This window comes from Taudactylus pleione, unplaced genomic scaffold (assembly GCF_031769625.1).
Source record: "Taudactylus pleione unplaced genomic scaffold, aTauple2 ptg000201l, whole genome shotgun sequence".
NCBI lineage: Eukaryota > Metazoa > Chordata > Amphibia > Anura > Myobatrachidae > Taudactylus > Taudactylus pleione.
The window spans coordinates 48,940,001-48,955,579 of NW_028284603.1; the positions used below are offsets into that span (position 1 = coordinate 48,940,001).

Genomic DNA, 15,579 nt, shown 5'->3' on the forward strand with positions numbered 1-15,579 from the left:
TGTGCTTTAACTGCAGACTTTCAGATTTAATTTGAGGGTAATTACATCCAAATCAGGTGAACGGTGTAGGAATTACAACGGTTTCTATATGTGCCTCCCACTTTTTAAGGGGCCAAAAGTAATGGGACTATCAACTTAAAAGCTATTTCATGGACAGGTGTGGGCTCTTCCCTCATTATTTCATTATCAATTAAGCAGGTAAAAGGTCTGGAGTTGATTCTAGGTGTGACATTTGCATTTGGAATCAGTTGCTGTCGACTCTCAATATGGGATCCAAAGAGCTGTCACTATCAGTGAAGCAAGCCATCATTAGGCTGAAAAATCAAAACAAACCCATCAGAGAGATAGCAAAAACATTAGGTGTGGCCAAATCAACTGTTTGGAACATTCTTAAAAAGAAAGAATGCATCGGAGAGCTCAGCAACACCAGAAGACCACGGCAAACAACTGTGGTGGATGACAGAAGAATTATTTCCCTGGTGAAGAAAAACCCCTTCACAACAGTTGGCCAAATCAAGAACACTCTCCAGGAGGTAGGTGTATATGTGTCAAAGTCAACAATCAAGAGAAGACTTCACAAGAGTGAATATAGAGGGTTCACCACAAGATGCAAACCATTGGTAAGCCACAAAAACAGAAAGACCAGATTAGAGTTTGCCAAACAACATCTAAAAAAGCCATTACAGTTCTGGAACAACATCCTATGGACAGATGAGACAAATGAATGAATTCTGAAATGTTTCGGGCAATATTATATGCTCATATTCAGTCAAATGCTTCAGAACTCATTGGACGGCGCTTCACAGTGCAGATGGACAATGACCCGAAGCATACTGCAAAAGCAACCAAAGAGTTTTCTTAAGGCTAAAAAGTGGAATGTTATGCAATGGCCAAGTCAATCCCCTGACCTGAATCCGATTGAGCATGCATTTCACTTGATGAAGACAAAACTGAAGGGAAAATGCCCCAAGAACAGGCAGGAACTGAAGACATTTGCAGTAGAGGCCTGGCAGAGCATCACCAGGGATGAAACCCAGCGCCTGGTGATGTCTATGCGTTCCAGACTTCAGGCTGTAATTGCCTGCAAAGGATTTGCAACAAAGTATTAAAAAGTGAAAGTTAGATTTAGGATTGTTTATTTGTCCCATTACTTTTAGCCCCTTACAAAGTGGGAGGCACATATAGAAACCGTTGTAATTCCTACACCGTTCACCTGATTTGGATGTAATTACCCTCAAATTAAATCTGAAAGTCTGCAGTTAAAGCACATCTTGTTTGTTTCATTTCAAAGCCATTGTGGTGGTGAATAGAGGCCAAAAAATGAAAATTCTGTCAATGTCCCAATATTTATGCACCTGACTGTATTTTCTAAAGTTAAATGAAAAAAAAAATAGCAAGACCAACAATTTCTGAGCATTTTTGGGGGGGGAAATTAGATCAAAGTAGGATTTTTAACTGGAGACTCTAACACAGGTCATAAATGTAGAGTAAAAAGCAAACCATAAATTATAAAGACCATTGAATATTTAGATATACAAAAAAAATATGGGAATGTGAATGACAAAAGGAAATACTGTTGTTAATCTGTGCAATTAAGCAAAAATAGATCTGTGATCATCTTCACCTGTGAACTTGGTTTCTCTTCATCAGGGCCACTGCACTTGGAGCAGGAAATATTTAAGGCTATAAAGCCAGGGCTATCTGCATATGCTGATGATCCAGAGAAGGTATGTCTCAAAGTCTTATAATTAAAAAAACAAATTGTGTGCTGCGCCCCTCCCCTGTAACAACGTCTTTCACAGATATGTTGCATTGGCCGTGCTGCACAGCAGATGCAATATATCTGAAAGATATGTTGTTCACGTCTATAGGTGTGTAAATACCACCAAATGACTGACATATATATTCTGGCCACAGGCACCAGTGAAAATAACATCACAACTGGTACTTCTGGCCAGACTACTGTAGTATGTCCTGCATCACTCTGTATCTGCCTTTCAGCCTTTTTGGTGAGTAAGAGACCTGACCTCTTACCTGAGGTGTGCTGCTGCTGGCTTGGGTGCCGGCGCCTGCTCAATGAATCTGGCAGGCATCGGGAACGGCGTATGCAAATGAGCGGCGGTGGCGCCGCGCATGCTTAACACCAGCTTCTCGTGCTGCATTGTTTGCAGCCCCGAGAAGCCCCCTGGCTGCCTGTCTTCAGCGTGACTGACAGGTGGTGCTTCCAATAGGAAGCCACCTCCAGTCACAGTGAAGCCAGTGCAGTCACGGACTTCACTGGCTCACTGAAGTGGCAGATTTTATGGGGGGGGAGGAGGGGGCTGCAGCCTTGCAGACTCTAGGATCTGCCACTGTATTACACTATGTGCATACATGTCACAGACACTATTCCCTATACAAGCAGAAAGTTACCCTTACATCACCGAAGAAAACCTTGTTTTTCCATATTCTAACTTTGAGTTGGGAGTACTGTATTATCCTTAGGCCACAGTTTTAGGTAGCCACTTGCTACCATTCAAAAATTCTGTTTGACCTATTTATGGCCATGCAGATCATGTGTAGTTTTTATTTATTTATTTTTCCAGTGTTTTTTTTTTTTTTTTATGGTTTCATAACAAAGAAAAGGCAAATATGTACAACAAAAACCTGACACAGAAACAAACTAAAAAACCATCACGTGAAAGGCAAGTAGGCGACATGAAGAGAGAAGATAATATAATCACACAACAATTCTCATCACAAACCAGATAACTATCTAAAGAAACCGCAATCATTGTGCAAGATTTGGATGTTTGAGCAATTCATAAAGCAGTATATCTACATAGATATAAACAATCACACAAAGTAAGCTTATCGAGGAAGAGGGGGTGGGAGCGTTTCCGACCAGAGATAAAAACCTGACATACCCTTCCCGAAACTTTAATTGTACCACAAAGACCAAATGTTGTGATATATAGAAGTTGCCTTCCTGCTAGTGTACTTATAGCTTTCATGGATAACAGTATCACCCACCAGAAGTTTCCCATGTAAGGGGGTTGGAGGCTCAGCTGCCACAGAACACATTTTTTTTTGTTTTAGACTTTTCAGATGTGATATTTGTGTAAGGAACCATCATTCTGAAGTAATATCCTGGAACATAAAGCGCTTATTTACACGTTGTGCAAACAATGTCTTTCAACAGTTCTCAGTCCTGGGAATCTGTAATACTAAACAATACAGTGTCAGGTTCTCATTTGTTCAAGACGCCTAATCTTTCATATCTTGAGGATGCTATTAATCATGTCCATATGAATTAATATTTGATCTGTACCACAGAAGGAAGTCAGCAAATGATCAATGTTAGGATATCCTAATTCACAGGTTACTCTGCATACCATACTGTAGGGTACTCCAGATATAAAGAACCATCCATCTCCTTTGGTTTTTCTTCTCGTTGTTGTGTAGGACATCATGACTCCATTAATCTTCTGTACTATGGTCCTCAGCCATAACCTTGCATTGCCATAAGCCTCAGCCAGTACTGCAGATGTAGGAATGCTGCTCTACTAATCTTTAAAACCCTTGAAGAGCTGGTTTAGATTTCTTGGTGTGGAACACAATAGCTCTGTTGTTTATCTTTATTTTCTGGTTGTATTGTATGTAATTATCATGATTTAACCAACAGTAAGTGATAATAATATCTGTGGATCCATATACAAATAAAGACAAGGACTTGCACATTAGTGCTTGTTACATAGCTATGTGGTGTAGTGGGAAGGTTTGTGCTTACTCACAAATGTCAAACGTGTATGTTTAATGGTTTCAGTGTGCTACAGGGATAAAGGAATTGCTTGCTATTGCAACAGAAGAAATACCTGGGCGCCTATGGAGCTCTACTCCTCTGGTCCTAAAAGCCACAGCTGGTTTACGTCTCTTACCAGGAGAGAAGGCACAGAAGCTGCTAGACACGGTAATCTGCTACTTAATATTGGCTTCTAGACATTTCAACAAGGTTTCACTTGTAGAACAGTAAACATTAACTACACTTACCTTCAGTTTCTTTACAAGGTGTTCCTCATTCCATCTCAGTAGTTTTGGAGGTATATGTAAAAAGAGGAAAGAAGCACAAACAGCTCCTCGTGTAATACAGTTAACGCATAGAAGTTTGTAAGTTATTGCTTTTTCCACCACCCTGTGGGACACACATGACTATCTTATTTAGATATATCCAAGTCTTGTGGGGAAACCCTCTCAACAAGCCACTCATAATCGTGTGAAGAAATCGTTCATTTCAGAATAATTCAGTATAGGCAATCACCATAAAGGTTATTGTCGGGGGTGCCCCCTCAGCAGAACACTCAAAATTGTAATCGTAATCACATCAGGTGGGTCTTTAGAACAAAAGTTTTCAGGCACACTTAACCCCTCACATGGGGTATAGTGGCACATAAAACCCGAAAGAGAAGTTCATAAAAACTAGGGGTGAGCGGGTTCGGCTTTACTCGGATCTTTTTATTGGCTATCGCCTATCATGTGTTTTGGATAGCCAATATAATCAATCCGAATTTGCGGTAAAGTGGCGATAAGAACCGAGTAAAACCGAGCCTGCACATCCCTAATAAAAACACTTCTTTTTTTTTTTTCTGTATCGCAACAAGTAGGCAGGTAAAAAGTACAAGAGAGGAGAGTTCCAAGGAATAACCACATAACTGACGTGGTCGCATGGGGTGCGAACGCAGCCAACTGTCCTTCAGCTGACAAGGTGCCACCACATCACCCGCTGTATTTTTTTGAAGAGGAAATTTGTTTTACTGGTTTTGCCGGAAAAAATTGTCAGTTAAGTGGTTAAGGAGGCAGCTGTAAAAAAGAAAAAAACGGGTCCCTGTTTTCTCCTCTCACCCTCATGTATGGTCACCAACAGTCCACAAAATGGCTCCCCTACATGGTGTCCATACCAGATGATGAGAGGAGGAAATACCTTGGTATGAACCCATCTCTCGTACTTTTTACCTAATGCCTGTTGTTTGTGGTACATAACGCACATAAGAACTGTACCATTTTGCTTGGCTTCTAGCCATGTTTACACAGACAATTTGCATACATCATCAACTACACTGTTCTCAAAAAGTTGATGTGTCAAACTCAGTGATTTCGGGTTTAAGAAAGATTTGGTAGAACAGCCTTCACCATTCTGTGAAGGTTTTCTGTAGATTTTAGAACATACCCACATTGATTCGCATCCCTGTGGAGCTGCAAGAACGTTAAGTGAGGTTGGACAGTGATTTTGGAGCGATAAGGCCTGGCTCACAGCAGTGTTTTAAGTCATCCCTAATGTGATCAATGGATTTGAGTTCACGACTCTGTGTAGGTCAGTCAAGTCCTGCCACAACAAACTCTGCATAGCATGTTTTGACAGACCTCATTTGTGCACGTTGGGTTTGTCATGCTAAACATGGAAAGGTCCTTCCTAAACTGCTGTCACTTTATGCTGTAGCAATAAAGTTTTCCTTCACTGGAACTAGGGGCAAAGACCGAACTCTGAGAAACAGTCCGAGACCATTATTCCTTCTACACTAAACTTTACAGTACGTATTCAGGTAGGAAGTGTTCTCATGGCATCTGCGAAACCCAGATTCATCTGCCAGGTGGTGAGGCAGGATTGGTCACTTCAGAGAATCCATTTCCACTTCTCCGGAGTCCAATGGCGGTTTGCTTAACACCACTCCAGCTGATGTTTGGCATTGAGCATGGTGATCTGTGGCTTGTGTGGAAACCCAATCTATGAAGCTCCTAATGAGCAGTTTGTGTGCTTACTATACTTCTAGAGGCATTTTGAAACCTGTACGTGAGTGTTGTAATTTATATGGACTATAAGCCTCGGAACTCAGCGGTCCCATTCTACAGTATGTGGCCTACCGTTTCATGGCTTGACTGCTGTGTGGCCATTTCCATCTCACAGCTACAGCACTTAAGCCGCGTATCCACTAGCAGATATTAATGAGCGATTGCACGATTACGACATCGTAATCGTGCAATCGCTCATAAATTGTGCACTATGTCGGCAGCGACCAGTGATGCGCACTCCCGCTGGTCGTTTCTGACATCAGTCAACGGCTGAACATGCCAGTCAATCTGCCGATAAGGACTGGCCATGTTCAAGGATGATGGAGGGTGCCTACACTGAACGACTAATCGTTCAGTGTAGGCACTGCAGGGGATGGGGAACGATGGTACGATTACGATCTCATAATCGTACTGTCGTTACCTCATCTGCTAGTGGATGTGCGCCTTTTACAGTTGACTGTTGCAGTTCTCACCAAAATTTAATGAACTTCCTTGTTTGAAAGGTTATCCTATGACAACGCCACATTGAAAATCGCTGATCTCTTCTGTGCAAACCGTTGTGCTGTTAATATCTGACAATGGATATTTCATGGCTGTATGCTTAGAATGCATGACCATGTACATTTGGCCATGTAGTGTACATGATCTAAGATCAACTTGACTACTAATAAATCTGCACTAACACCTAAGAAAAGTTGCCCCCCTTAGCCATAGCCCCTGGGGCTACTTTATTCATCCATTTTACCCAGGACACCTTTTACCTCTGTTCCAATCATGACCTGAAAACTGGAGGGTGCGTGGAGAGGGGGGCTTGGAAGAGAACCAATAGCTAATCACAATCCAGATATTGCAGCTTGAGATTGTTCCTAATGCTCACTCACCCCATTGATTTGCCAGTTCTATATTACAGAACCAGTAGAGCCTCAAAGCTCTGGCTAGAAGGAGAAAGAAGCAGCTTATGAAAACATATTCCTAGTGGTAATGCCACTTTAAATAATATAGGTGTTAAATCGTGCTGTGTTTTGTTCTTTTATAATCCATAAACCCAATTAGAAATTGCATTTAAAAATAGCAATTTAATCTACTTTTTTCCTATATTTATAGGTAACAGTCCTTTTTCAATCCTCTCCTTTTCTTGTTGGAAAAGATAGCATTTCTATCATGGATGGTACTGATGAAGGTCAGTGAACCAGTGCATTTATCTAATGTTGAACATGTTAGTGGTAATCTCCAATAATTAAAAAAGCATGTCGATGTGTGGTTTCATACTGTCACAAAAGGATAATTTGGCAAATCATTGCACACAGTTGTATTTTTGTTGTTGCTTATTTTGTTTTGTTTCTCCCTCTCCCCAGGAATATTTGCTTGGATCACTGTAAACTTTTTAACTGGTAAGTTTAGCTAAATGTATGTTTCCCATATTCAAATATTCTGAAATACAGTTTATTTTAATTTTTTTTAGCCGGACTGAGATTGTAAAACATTTGCTTTCTGATGGTTCAATGTGCGCAAACTTTGTTTGATGCACAAAATTATTAAAAATATTGTATAAAATTGCCTGCAGGCTGTTTGTATAAGGTATATATGAAACATAAATGCATTCTGTGTTTAGATTTGGGTCCCTTTCCCAAGATATTTCCTTATGGTATGCAAATGTTTCAAAATACGGAAAAATCCAAAATATCCCTTGTCCCAAGCATTTTGGATACGGGAGACTCAACCTGTACATATATTGTCTTTTATTGAACCCTATGGCTATACACCTACTGGTAATATCTGCTAAACATCAATTTTTAAACTTAAGTAGATGTGAAAACAAAATCATTGCACTAAGTGAAACAGCAAGTATTCGCATTTATGTGTGGATTTAACCTGCGTTGCACTGTGGTGTGTTATCTTTTAATGTGTTTGCTCCATTTCAGTGCCTCAGATGCGAGAACTGGGCACTCACCCTTAAGCTAACAATCTCCAGTGCCAGTATTGCTGTAGTAATAAGGGAGAAAAAAATCAGACTGCACCCCAGGAATATAGTTTGGTATACCACTGTGCCACTTAGGTATGGCAGGTGCGCAATTAGGAGCTGTACAGTATATGGTTCCCATTTGACTTTTATATGCTACGGAGAGCAGCAGCAAACGAAACCTACCTCCCAAGCTTTCATCAGGACTGTACTGCCAGGATAGTTGAGAGGTTTGCATAAACTAATAGGATTTCGTCCAGGGTCAAAATTGGCTTTGTATAAGTAGAGTGTGTCATGTCAGCACTTGTCCCCACTGCTTGTCCAACTCCTCACTGTAAGAAAACGTGAATTCATCTGAAAACTGTCTTACTATTTTTTTTCTTCATTACTGAACACCATTCCCAGCATCTGCTGCAGCTACACTACTGATAGAGACAGATGTGTTTGTGTGTGGCATGGGTGATGTTTGGGACACAGATAGGATAGTACTTAAGTCTTGTTATTTTTTTATAGCACTACAAAATACAATCTAAAATTGGGCTAAAATGAATTTAAACCCATCAAGTGCTCTAAAGCTTGGATGGCTAAGTGATCACAGGTGTTCTGTTACTTTTACCATCTCTCCACTTCAAAATTCTCACATCTGCATTTATTAGGTCTACATATTTGTCTCCCGAAACAACTGGAACCGTCACTCATTGGACCATGCCACAATTCTGGCCAGACACAGCTGGTCACAATCATTAAGCACCTGTGGTCGGCCACTTCACTGTCCACAGTGGGTGGTAATGCCTTCCATGAGTTATTCCCGACAGTTACATATGTGACACTGTAGTTCGAGGAATTCTGAATGTTCGCACGACTTCGGAAATGGAATATCCCATCCATCGGGCACCAACTATCATGCCCCGCTTGAACGCCCATAATTCACATCGCCATGCCACGAGCAGCCTAGCTGATGTTCAAACTGACTCACGAGAAGTTAGATTACAAATTATGCAGGTCTCGGCGGTTCCAAGACATCAAAGTGTGGTGGCATCACTTACCATTACCTTTACGTACTGCTATCCCATGACTTCGGTGTATATAAGTGTTTCTAGTTATCAAGGTAAATTTAAGTGTAACACAAAACATTTTTTCAACCCAGTCTTTTAAAGTACATGTGTGTTTCTGACTATATTCTCATACAGTTGAACCATTCCACAGTTATAGCTGATTTATGTAATGAATTAGGATCAGCATTCATAATTTTGTTCATGGGGGGTGGAAGTCAGAAGCTATTGCCTGTTTTTATCATTAAATAAATGCCTTCTATTGTCTTGTGTTAATAGGGAGTATAACACATGCGTCTGAAAAGCTGTCTGGAATGCTGGATCTTGGTGGCGGATCAACACAAATCACCTTCTATCCGTATGAGAAGGTACTATACTTGTGGCACCTACTGAAGTAATGGTCTGCCATGTAACCAGTCTATGGAGACTGGTTACATGGCAACGCCACATTTTTCCTTTTGCACCAGAGTTATTCTTTCTGGTTCAGTTCAGAAAATCTCATTGGTTGCTGATGGTTGTTAGAATAGGATTCAATTGATTGACAACCAGGAATCGTGCTGGAATAAAATGAACTTTTGTTCTGGTTGGTAAATCCTAAAATATGTTTTGTCATGTCTTGAGTATTACTGTTAATCTGCAATCTATTTGCCTACTGTAGATGACCTCTGCAGGTCTGCTGACACGTGAGCACTTTCTGCTTGCATCAACTCTGTATAGGCTTGCCATAATATCCCCTTAATCCGGGACATCTATGATCTACACAGGTTCTGTTGCTGATTAAATCCAGGTGAAGTCCAGTTTTGAATTTAGCCAGCCATAGAACCTGTGTAAAGGCCCCCATACACCTACCGACCGGTCGCGCAATCTGTTCGGAAACACCGGCCGGTGGCCATTGATGATCCGCTATCTGTCGGAGGATCGGTGAAATTCTCCATGTTAAATTTCACTGATGTGCAAATCACAATTATTTTGATCGTGATCGGCAAATCGGTGAAATCCAACATGTTGGATTTCACCAATCCTGCAATGCCGGGTTGCAGGATCACAGGAAAGTGATCTGACGTTTAAAGCCTGACCGTTTAAACGCTGTTACATGGGCGTGCATAAATTGGCCATTGCGATCTCCTGTGCAGAATGACGGCTGTCTGCGTGTCAGGAGAACAGCAGTGTTTGCAGCTGGTCAGACTTGCCGCATATGCAGCATAGCTGCCCGATACGCATCGATGGTACTGATGTTTGCTTTGTTACACATTGTCGTACGGATATGAGAAGGCAGCAGTGGATGTCTCTGCTCGGCTGTGGTTTGGAAGGCATTTGCATATTTTAGCAACTGCTTGAGAGAATGCAGTTGCGATTGCATTACTGTCCATCTCTGAATCAGGCCCTTGGTTATTTAAGTGTTAATTCAGCGTTGGGAGCAATGGACAAACCATGTTGCAATGCAAGGGGTGCAAAATAATATATTTTCTACTTCAGGGTCCATAGGGGTCCACAGGGTGACCTTGGGGTATAGCTGGATCCTGGATCCTCGGGCACCACGGAGTTAAAGCTTTTAGCTGCTCCCAGGATGCACTTGGGTCCAACCTCCCCTATACCCCGCCCCCGAGCCACAGGCACCTCAGTTTAAGATGGTGCCCGGCCGGAGTCGGGTCACCCTGCGGGGGGGGGGCTGCAGGAGCAGCCCCCTAAAGCTTTTTATTTAACTAGGTTAAATTTATTTTTACATTAGTTTTTTTTTCTCCAGAGCAGCAGCGCTGGGCTGTCTGTAAGACGCCCACGCTGCCGCTCCTTCTCCCTGCTGGCGCCGCGACGCCAGCACTGAACTGGGGATCGCGGCGGGGGAAGCCAGAGTCTGTACTAGCCGGACTCTGGCTTCCCCCGGGACTGCTGTTCCCGGAAGACGCCGGGGAGATCAGGTAAGCCGCGCACCGCTGATTAGCGGCGGTGCGCGGGTAATGCCTTTCATATGCAGTCCCATGCCCCCGGTCTAGGGGACAGACCGAGGGCGCTAGCGGTAGCGGCGGGCCCCCCCTCCATCGGAGGCATACCCCGCCAGACCACTAGACCACCAGGGTAATTAAGCGGCAAGCGGGATGCCGCAACCTTGGGGGTTAAATATGCTAGCCAGGGGAGGAAGCCTTCCCTGTCAGCGGCTCCTCCCCTCAGCTCAGCGCGCCTTTCAGCTCGGAGTCTGGCGTCGCTGAGCTGCAGCTACTCGGGCCACTCCTCCTCTGAGGTCTCCAGCGGCCATTTTCTTACTGGCAGCGTGGATACTCTCAGGGAGCACGCGGACCGGTCCCCCTGTGTACCTCTCCCCCGACAAGGACAGTGTACACAGCGCTATAGCCCTCCCAGACACTGAATCTGGGAGGTTGATTGTAGTGGAAAGGTGCAGTGAGTATATCTTCCTGCATGGTATGTGACTTTTGCTAGTGCTGCCTGTCTGTGTCTTTTTTCTACTTACTGTCAGCCTGTACCTATCCCTTTCCTTCTCCTACAAGCCCTACAGGTGTGCGGGGGAAGGGTGTTTCTACTGACCTCACCTATATAGATCACGTATTTGTGAGGTCCGTCACATACAGTTGTGTGCTACACGGTGCCATATTGTGGGCTGTTGTTCAGCACACTGGTGAGTGCGCACGTTTTCTTCCTAAGTCATGTCTGAGGAGGAGATTGAGCACTCCGGGGCTCCAGCATTGTTCTCCTGCAGGCGCTGTTCTGCAGGAGTGGATAGGGAGGATTTGTCACAGGACGGCCTGTGCGGACGGTGCCAGGCGGTCCCTGGTACGTCTAAATTTCGCAGGAGCCACCATGGGCGATGTTTTCCCAGGTGCTGGTGTCCATCGCGGACCGTCTGTCGGTCCCGACTGCCGCCCCTACTAGGGCGTTGCCCCAGCCTGCCATCCCCCATTCCCCGGGTGTCCCACAATTATTGCAGACTCCCCCGGGGTCTCAGCCTGTTGGTCCCTATGCGGGGTTGCCAATGTATATTCAGTCCACCCCTGTGGCACAGCCGGCTGTGGTGCCGTTTCAGGCTCCTGTGACAGCTCCTCCACCCTGGGTGGATGCGCTTTCCCACACTGTCCAAGATTTGGCGGCAGCATCTTCGGCTTTTCAGTCGATGTTGCGCAGTGACGTGCCCTCCAGGGCGTCTAAACGCTCAGTCATGGCACAGGCTGCGCATCTTTCGGATTCTGAGGGGTTCTAGGATGATGGTGAGGTACAGGATGACTCAGCCTCAGATGCCTCAGTCCAGGAGGTAGACACTAAGTCTTCCATCAATGTGCGGGCTCTGGTTAAGGCGGTGCGGGCTATTCTTCTGATTGAGGATGAGGCACCCGCTCCCAAGTCAAGGTATCCTAGTTTTAAAAAAGCTAAGGTTCCTTCTACAGCGTTCCCCTTGTCTGATCAGTTGACTGATCACATGGCGGTGGCCTGGCAGACGCCCAGTAAGCATTTCCTGCCACAGAAACGCTTGGCGTCCAATTATCCATTCCCGGAAGCGCATTGTAAGAAATGGGAAACTCCGCCTGCAGTCGATTCCCATGTAACACGCCTCATCAGGAGTGCTACTTTGCCATTGCCGTCTATATCCTCGCTGAAGGATCCTACGGACAGGAAGGTGGAGACTTGTCTAAAGTCTATTTATTCTCTCTCAGGGGCTGTAGCCCGGCTGTCCATGGCCATCTCCTGGGTGGCCAAGGCCATTGAGGGGTGGGCCAACGCCTTGGAGGACACGTTTACGGATGAATCTCCGGACGTCCAGAGGGCGTTGTTAGGACAGATGAGAGATGCCGCCTCCTACATTGGAGAAGCATCTTTGGATGCTAGCCTGTTGACCTCTAGGGTTTCGGCGGCAGCAGTGTCTGCTCGTAGATCCTTGTGGTTGCGGTCTTGGAGAGCAGACGCGGATTCAAAGAAAGGCTTGGAGGCCTTACCTTTTAATGGGGAATTACTATTTGGCCCGGACCTGGACAAAATAGTAGATACCCTGGCAAAATCCAAGTCAGCCTTCCTCCCTTCAGCTACTACACCTGCTAAGGTCCGGAGCTCGGCGTTTCGTTCCTTTCGGGTTCAGGGCAAGGCAAAGGGTCAGTCCTTCCCGAGGCAGTCCGCACCCAAGACCGCCTCAAAGCCAAAGAAGCAAGCCTGGAGTGCTAGGCGCCCTTCTTCCAAGCCAGAAGATAAGCCTTCTGCGTGATGGGACAGGCCTCCCTCTGGGGGACCCCAGAGTGGGAGGCCGACTTCTTCAATTCGCCCAGTGCTGGCACAATACCACCACGGATGCCTGGGTGCGAGAAGTGGTCTCCCAGGGGTACGCCCTGTCTTTTCGGCACAGGCCGCCTTGCCAGTTTTTTTGCACAAGTCCTTCTCAGGACAAAACCAAGGCCTTGCAGGTTCAGGAAGCCATAGAGGCCTTGCTGACGGCGGGGGTCATTATACCCGTACCACAGTCTCAACGTGGGATGGGGTATTACTCTACGCTGTTTCTGGTGCAGAAACCCAATGGCTCTCATCGCCCCATCCTCAATTTGAAGTCCCTGAACAGGTTTCTCAGGGTTCCCAAATTCAGGATGGAAACTTTGCGTTCCATCATACTGGCGATGGAACCGGGGGATTATATGGTCTCCCTGGATATCCAGGACGCCTACCTCCATGTGCCTATAGCAACATCGCACCAACGGTTTCTGCGGTTTGCTATTCTCCACAACCACTACCAATTCAGGGCTCTACCCTTTGGTCTCTCCACGGCACCAAGGGTATTTACCAAGGTGATGGCGGTCATGGCGGCTCACCTTCGGAGCCAGGGGATACGGTTGCTACCGTATCTAGACGACCTCCTCTTGCTGGCAAGCTCCCCGGAGGTACTGATCCAGCATCTCCACCTGACGGTCGCTTGTCTACAGGCGCACGGCTGGTTGATCAACTGGAAGAAATCCTCCCTCATCCCATCACAACGGATGGTTCATTTGGGGGCCCTGCTGGACTCTCGTCAGCAACGGATTTTTCTGACTCCAGAGAAGGTCTCCTCCTTACAGCTGCGGATTCACAGTTGTCTGAGCAGTGGCAGAGTGTCGGTGCACTCAGCGATGAGAGTTTTGGGGTCCATGGTGTCGGCATTCGACATGGTGGAGTTTGCCCAGTTCCATTCCAGGCCCCTGCAGGGGCTGATTCTTTCAGAATGGAACGGATTGCCACACAGGATCCGCTCTCAGATGCTGGTGTTGTCCTCGGAGGTGCGTCTGTCCCTAGCCTGGTGGCTGCAGACAGCGCATCTCCTGGAGGGGCGCCCCTTTTGGATCCCGGAATGGGTTCTGCTCACGACAGATGCCAGTCTCCGGGGTTGGGGGGCGGTGACAGGCTCCTTGTCACTTCAGGGTCGTTGGTCGGCGGAGGAAGCGATTCTTCCCATCAACATCCTGGAACTGCGGGCAGTATACAGAGCCCTGCAGTCGTCCGGCACCGCTCTTCACGGAAGGGCCGTTCAGGTGCAGTCAGACAACGCCACCACGGTGGCGTACATCAATCACCAGGGAGGGACTCGCAGTCGAGCTGCGATGTCGGAGGTGTCCCGCGTCCTGGCTTGGGCGGAGCGCTATCTTCCAGCTCTCTCGGCAGTTTTCATCCCAGGAGTCCTCAATTGGGAGGCAGACTTCCTCAGCCGTTACGATGTGCATCCCGGGGAATGGTCGCTTCATCCAGAGGTATTCCAACTACTCGTGGACAAGTGGGGGCTGCCAGAGCTGGACCTGATGGCGTCCCGTTACAATCACAAGCTGCCTGTGTACGAGTCAAGGACAAGGGACGCAGGCGCAAGTCTGATAGACGCGCTGTCGGTGAAATGGCTGTTTCAACTGGCTTACTTGTTCCCTCCGATATCTCTGCTGCCTCGGGTCCTGCGCAAGTTCAAACAGGACGGAGGCACACTGATCCTGGTGGCCCCAGCGTGGCCCAGAAGGCCGTGGTACTCCGATCTGCGGAGCCTGTCCATCGACGCTCCGTACCTCCTACCTCAACGGCGGGACCTGTTGTCTCAGGGGCCCTGTCTTCACCCGGATCTGGGTCGACTATCTTTGACGGCGTGGCTCTTGAGACAGCCGTCCTGAGGTCTCGGGGCTTTTCTAGCTCCGTTATTACCACCATGCTGAGGGCGCGCAAGCCTACTTCCGCGAGGATCTATCACAGAGTGTGGCACACTTACTTTCAGTGGTGCGAGGCCAGAAACTATGATCCCCAGGTGTTCCGAGTTTCGCGTATTCTGGCTTTCCTTCAGTCCGGTTTGGATTTAGGATTACGTCTTTCTTCACTGAAGGTACACGTGTCTGGTCTGTCGGTGTGGTTCCAGCGCAGGATCGCTGCTATGCCGGACGTACACACCTTTTTCCAGGGTGTTTTGAGAATCCAGCCTCCCTTTGTGCCACCTGTGGCCCCGTGGGATTTGGCGGTGGTTCTTAGGGCCTTACAGGGTCCTCCTTTTGAGCCCTTGGAGTCAGTGGAGCTCAAGTGGCTAACTTTTAAAACTGTTTTCCTCTTGGCAATTGCTTCTGCCAGGAGGGTTTCAGATTTGGGGGCGCTTTCTTGTCGTCCCCCTTTTCTGATTTTTCATCAGGACAGAGCGGTGCTTCGCACTCGTCCTGATTTCCTGCCTAAGGTGGTTTCCAGGTTCCACATTAATCAGGAAATTGTTGTACCAGCCTTTCAGTCACCTGATCTTTCGGCTGGGGAGACTTCCTTAGACGTTGT

The 15,579-nt window shown here is 46.3% G+C and overlaps 1 protein-coding gene across 1 annotated transcript in view; it reads left to right on the forward strand.

Moving 5' to 3' along the window:
* The window catches only part of ENTPD6 (ectonucleoside triphosphate diphosphohydrolase 6), a 37,768-nt gene that overhangs the window by 6,478 nt on the left and 15,711 nt on the right, over positions 1-15,579 (forward strand). Inside the window, 5 exon segments of the mRNA XM_088477361.1 lie at positions 1,651-1,727; positions 3,806-3,949; positions 6,928-7,003; positions 7,179-7,214; positions 9,115-9,203. Of these exon segments, the coding sequence (XP_088333487.1) occupies positions 1,651-1,727; positions 3,806-3,949; positions 6,928-7,003; positions 7,179-7,214; positions 9,115-9,203 (422 nt within the window).